The sequence below is a fragment of the Cetorhinus maximus genome, unplaced genomic scaffold, assembly GCF_964194155.1.
Source record: "Cetorhinus maximus unplaced genomic scaffold, sCetMax3.hap1.1 HAP1_SCAFFOLD_2178, whole genome shotgun sequence".
Classification (NCBI taxonomy): domain Eukaryota; kingdom Metazoa; phylum Chordata; class Chondrichthyes; order Lamniformes; family Cetorhinidae; genus Cetorhinus; species Cetorhinus maximus.
In genome coordinates, this window is record NW_027598117.1 from 37,501 (window position 1) to 42,987 (window position 5,487).

The 5,487-nt window shown below is 62.1% G+C and overlaps 1 protein-coding gene across 1 annotated transcript in view; it reads right to left on the minus strand.

Annotated features, from left to right (window-relative positions):
- Positions 1 to 2,700, minus strand: part of LOC144677047 (uncharacterized) — a gene marked incomplete at both ends in the record, with an annotated part of 9,104 nt that extends 6,404 nt beyond the window's left edge. Inside the window, one exon of the mRNA XM_078537310.1 lies at positions 2,650 to 2,700. Within this exon, the coding sequence (XP_078393436.1) occupies positions 2,650 to 2,700 (51 nt within the window). The remainder of the gene's footprint in view (positions 1 to 2,649) is intronic.
- Positions 2,701 to 5,487: the final 2,787 nt, after the last annotated feature.

The following is a 5,487-nucleotide window of genomic DNA, read 5'->3' on the forward strand; positions in this document are numbered from 1 at the left end:
GTGGGCAGATGGGGGTGTGTGTGTGTGAGTGAGCGGAGGTGTGTGTGTGTGTGTGTGGGGGGAGGGGTGTGTGTGTGTGGGCGGAGGGGTGTGTGTGTGTGTGGGCAGAGGGGTGTGTGTGTGTGTGTGGGCGGAGGGATGTGTATGCGTGTGGGCGGAGGGATGTGTATGCGTGTGGGCGGAGGGATGTGTATGCGTGTGGGCGGAGGGATGTGTATGCGTGTGGGCGGAGGGATGTGTATGCGTGTGGGCGGAGTATTGTGTGTGTGAGTGGGCGGAGTATTGTGTGTGTGTGTGGGCGGAGTGTTGTGTGTGTGTGGGCGGAGTGTTGTCTGTGTGTGGGCGGAGAGATGTGTGTGTGTGTGGGCGGAGGGGTGTGTCTGTGTGTGTGGGTGGAGGGTTTTGGGTGTGCGTGTGTGTGGGCGGAGGGGTGTGTGTGTGTGTGTGTTTGTGTGGACGGAGGGGTGTGTGTGCGTGTGTGTGAGCGGAGGGGTGTGTGTGTGTGTGTGAGCGGAGGGGTGTGTGTGTGTGGTCGGAGGGGTGTGTGTGTGTGTGTGAGCGGAGGCATGTGTGTGTGTGTGTGTGGTCGGAGGGCTGTGTGTGTGTGTGTGTGGTCGGAGGGGTGTGTGTGTGTGAGCGGAGGGGTGTGTGTGTGTGTGGGCGGAGGGGTGTGCGTGTGGGCAGAGGGGTATTTGTGTGTGTGGGCGGAGGGGTGTGTGTGTGTGCGTGTGTGGGCGGAGGGGTGTGTGTGTGGGCGGAGGGGTGTGTGTGTGAGCGGAGGGGTGTGTGTGTGTGTGTGTGTGAGCGGAGGGGTGTGTGTGTGTGTGGGCGGAGGGGTGTGTGTGTGTGCGTGTGTGAGCGGAGGGGTGTAAGTGTGTGTGGGCGGAGGGGTGTGTGTGTGTGTGTGTGAGCGGAGGGGTGTGTGTGTGTGTGAGCGGAGGGGTGTGAGTGTGTGTGGGCGGAGGGGTGTGTGTGTGTGGGCGGAGGGGTGTGTGTGTGTGGGCGGAGGGATGTCTGTGTGTGTGGGCAGAGGGATGTGTGTGTGTGTGGGCGGAGGGGTGTGTGTGTATGGGCGGAGGGGTGTTTGTGTGTGTGGGCGGAGGGGTGTGTGTGTGTGCGTGTGTGGGCAGAGGGGTATATGTGTGTGTGGGCGGAGGGGTGTGTGTGTGTGTGTGGGCGGAGGGGTGTGAGTGTGTGTGTGTGGGCAGAGGCGTGTTTGTGTGTGTGCGGAGGTGTGTGTGTGTGGGCGGAGGGGTGTGTGTGTGTGCGTGTGTGGGCGGAGGGGTGTGTGTGTGTGTGTGTGTGGGCGGAGGGGTGTTTGTGTGTGTGGGCGGAGGGGTGTGTGTGGGCGGAGGGCTGCATGTGAGGGCGGAGGGGTGTGTGTGTGTGGGCGGAGGGGTGTGTGTGTGCATATGTGGGTGGAGGGGTGTGTGTGTTGTCGGAGGGGTGTGCGTGTGCATGTGTGGGTGGAGGGGTGTGTGTGTGGGCGGAGGGGTGTGCGTGTGTGGGCGGAGGGTGGAGTCTGTGTGTGGGCGGAGGGGTGTGTGTGTGTGTGTGTGTGTGTGCGTGTGTGGGCGGAGGGGTGTGTGCGTGTGTGGTCGGAGGGGTGTGTGTGTGTTTTTGTGTGTGAGCGGAGGGGTGTGTACGCATGTGTGGGAGGAGGGGTGCGTGCGTGTGTGTGTGTCTGTGGGCGGAGGTGAGTGTGTGTGCGTCCGGAGGGCTGTGTGTGTGTGTGTGTGTCCGGAGGGCTGTGTGTGTCCGTGTGTGGGTCCGGAGGGCTGTGTGTTTGTGTGTGGGCAGATGGGTGTGTGTGTGTGCGTGTGGAGATGTGTGTCTGTGTGTGTGTGTGTGTGTGAGCGGACGTGTGTGTGTGTGTGTGTGTGCGTGGCGGGTTTTGTGTGTGTGTGTGTGTGGGCGGAGGGGTGTGTGTGTGAGTGGGCAGAGGGGTGTGTGTGTGGGCAGACGGTTGTGTATGCGTGTGGGCGGAGGGTTGTGTGTGGGCGGAGTCTTGTGTGTGTGAGTGGGCGGAGTATTGTGTGTGTGTGTGGGCGGAGTGTTGTGTGTGTCTGTGTGGGCGGAGGGTTGTGTGTGTGTGTGTGGGCCGAGTGTTGTGTGTGTGAGTGGGCGGAGTATTGTGTGTGTGTGTGTGGGCGGAGTGTTGTGTGTGTGTGTGAGCGGAGGTGTGTGTGTGTGTGTGGGCGGAGGGTTTTGTGTGTGTGTGTGGGCGGAGGGGTGTGTGTGTGGGCGGAGAGGTGTGTGTGTGTGTGTGCGGAGGGGTGTGTGTGGGCAGAGGGGTGTGTGTGTGGGCGGAGGGTTGTGTATGCGTGTGGGCGGAGGGTTGTGTATGCGTGTGGGCGGAGGGTTGTGTGTGTGTGTGTGGGCGGAGTCTTGTGTGTGTGTGTGGGCGGAGTATTGTGTGTGTGTGTGTGGGCGGAGTGTTGTGTGTGTGTGTGAGCGGAGGGGTGTATGTGTGTGTGAGCGGAGGGGTGTGTGTATGTGTGAGCGGAGGGGTGTGTGTGTGTGGTCGGAGGGGTGTGTGTGTGTGTGCTGAGGGGTGGGTGTGTGTGGGTGCGGAGGGGTGTGTGTGTATGTGTGTGTCTGCGGTTGGGTGTGTGTGTGTGTGTGTGTGCGGAGGAGTGTGTGTGTGTGTGTGTGTGCTTGGAGGGGAGTGTGTGTGTGTGTGTGCGCGGAGGGGTGTTTGTGTGTGTGTGCAGAGGTGTGTGTGCGGAGGGGTGTGTGTGTGTGTGCGGAGCGCTGTGTGTGTGTGTGTGTGTGTGCGGAGGGGTGTGTGTGTGTGCGGAGGGGTGTGTGTGTGTGCGCGGAGGGGTGTGTGTGTGTGTGTGTGTGTGTGCGCGGAGGGGTGTGTGTGTGAGGAGGGGAGTGTGTATGTGTGTGTGCAGAGGTGTGTGTGTGTCTGTGTGGTCGGAGGGGTGTGTGTGTTGTGGGCGGAGAGATGTGTTTGTGTGGGCGGAGGGGTGTGTCTGTGTGTGTGGGCGGAGGGGTGTGTCTGTGTGTGTGGGCGGAGGGGTGTGTGTGTGTGTGTGTGGGCGGAGGGGTGTGTGTGTGTGTGTGTGTGGGCGGAGGGTTGTGTGTGGCCGGAGGGGTGTGTGTTTGTGTGGGCGTAGGGTTGTGTGTGTGTGTGGGCGGAGGGTTTGTATGTGTGGGCGGAGGGTTGTTTGTGTGTGTGGGCGGAGGTTTGTGTGTGTGTGTGGGCGGAGGGTTGTGTGTGTGTGTGGGCGGAGGGTTGTGTGTGTTGTTGGCGGAGGGTTGTGTGTGTGTAGGCGGAGGGGTGTGTATGTGTGTGGGCGGAGGGTTGTGTGTGTTGTGGGCGGAGTGGTGTGTGTGTTGTGGGCGGAGGGTTGTGTGTCTGTGTGTGTGGGCGGAGGGATATGTGTGTGTGTGTGTGTGGGCGGAGGGTTGTGTGTGTGTAGGCGGAGGGGTGTTTGTGTTGTGGGGGGAGGGTTGTGTGTGTTGTGGGCGGAGTGGTGTGTGTGTTGTGGGCAGAGAGATGTGTTTGTGTGGGCGGAGGGGTGTGTCTGTGTGTGTGGGCGGAGGGGTATGTGTGTGTGTGTGTGTGGGCGGAGGGTTGTGTGTATGTGTGTGTGTGTGTGGGCGGAGGGGTGTGTGTGTGGGCGGAGGGGTGTGTGTGTGGGCGGAGGGGTGTGTGTGTGGGCGGAGGGTTGTGTGTGTGGGCGGAGGGGTGTGTGTGTGGGCGGAGGGGTGTGTGTGTGGGCGGAGGGTTGTCTGTGTGGGCGGAGGGTTGTGTGTGGGCGGAGGGATGTGTGTGTGTGTGCGGAAGTGTGCGTGCGTGTGTGTTGTCGGAGGGGTGCGTGCGTGTGTGTGGGCTGAGGGGTGCGTGCGTGTGTGTGGGCTGAGGGGTGCGTGCGTGTGTCTGGGCGGAGGGGTGCGTGCGTGTGTGTGGGCGGAGGGGTGCGTGCGTGTGTGTGGGCGGAGGGGTGCGTGCGTGTGTGTGGGCTGAGGGGTGCGTGCGTGTGTGTGGGCGGAGGGGTGCGTGCGTGTGTGTGGGCGGAGGGGTGTGCATGTATGTGGGCGGAGGGTTGTGGGTGTGTGGGCGCAGAGTTGTGTGTGTAGGCGGAGGGTTGTGTGTGTGTGTAGGCGGAGGGTTGTGTGTGTGTGGGCGGAGGGTTGTGTGTGTGTGTGGGCGGAGGGTTGTGTGTGTGTGCGGAAGTGTGCGTGCGTGTGTGTGGGCGGAGGGGTGCGTGCGTGTGTGTGGGCGGAGGGGTGCGTGCGTGTGTGTGGGTGGAGGTGTGTGCGTGTATGTGGGCGGAGGGTTGTGTGTGTGTGGGCGGAGGGTTGTGTGTGTGTGGGCGGAGGGTTGTGTGTGTGTGGGCGGAGGGTTGTGTATGTGGGCGGAGGGTTGTGTGTGTGTGGGCGGAGGGGTGTGTGTGTGTGTGGGCAGAGGGGTGTGTGTGTGTGGGTGGAGGGGTGTGTGTATGTGTGGGCGGAGGGGTGTGTGTCTGTGGGCGGAGGGGTGTGTGTATGTGTGGGCGGAGGGGTGTGTGTGTGCGCGGAGGGTTGTGTGTGTGTGTGGGCGGAGGGTTGTGTGTGTGTGTGGTTGGAGGGGTGTGTGTGTGTGTGGGCGGAGGGTTGTGTGTGTGTGTGTGTGTGTGGGTGGAGGGGTGTGTGTGTGTGTGGGCAGAGGGTTGTGTGTGTGTGGGTGGAGGGGTGTGTGTGTGTGTGTGTGTGCGCGGAGGGTTGTGTGTGTGTGTGTGCGCGGAGGGTTGTGTGTGTGTGTGTGTGTGCGCGGAGGGTTGTGTGTGTGTGTGTGTGCGCGGAGGGTTGTGTGTGTGCGCGGAGGGTTGTGTGTGTGTGTGTGTGTGTGCGCGGAGGGTTGTGTGTGTGTGTGTGCGCGGAGGGTTGTGTGTGTGTGTGTGCGCGGAGGGTTGTGTGTGTGTGTGCGCGGAGGGTTGTGTGTGTGTGTGTGTGCGCGGAGGGTTGTGTGTGTGTGTGTGTGTGCGCGGAGGGTTGTGTGTGTGTGTGTGTGCGCGGAGGGTTGTGTGTGTGTGTATGTGTGCGCGGAGGGTTGTGTGTGTGTGTGTGCGCGGAGGGTTGTGTGTGTGTGTGTGTGCGCGGAGGGTTGTGTGTGTGTGTGTGCGCGGAGGGTTGTGTGTGTGTGTGTGCGCGGAGGGTTGTGTGTGTGTGTGTGTGTGCGCGGAGGGTTGTGTGTGTGTGTGCGCGGAGGGTTGTGTGTGTGTGTGCGCGGAGGGTTGTGTGTGTGTGTGTGTGCGCGGAGGGTTGTGTGTGTGTGTATGTGTGTGCGGAGGGTTGTTTGTGTGTGTGTGTGTGTGTGTGTGTGCGCGCGGAGGGTTTGTGTGTGTGTGTGAGCGCGGAGGGTTGTGTGTGTGTGCGCGGAGGGTTGTGTGTGTGTGTGTGCGCGCGGAGGGTTGTGTGTGTGTGTGCGTGGAGGGTTGTGTGTGTGTGTGTGCGCGGAGGGTTGTGTGTGTGTGTGTGCGCGCGGAGGGTTGT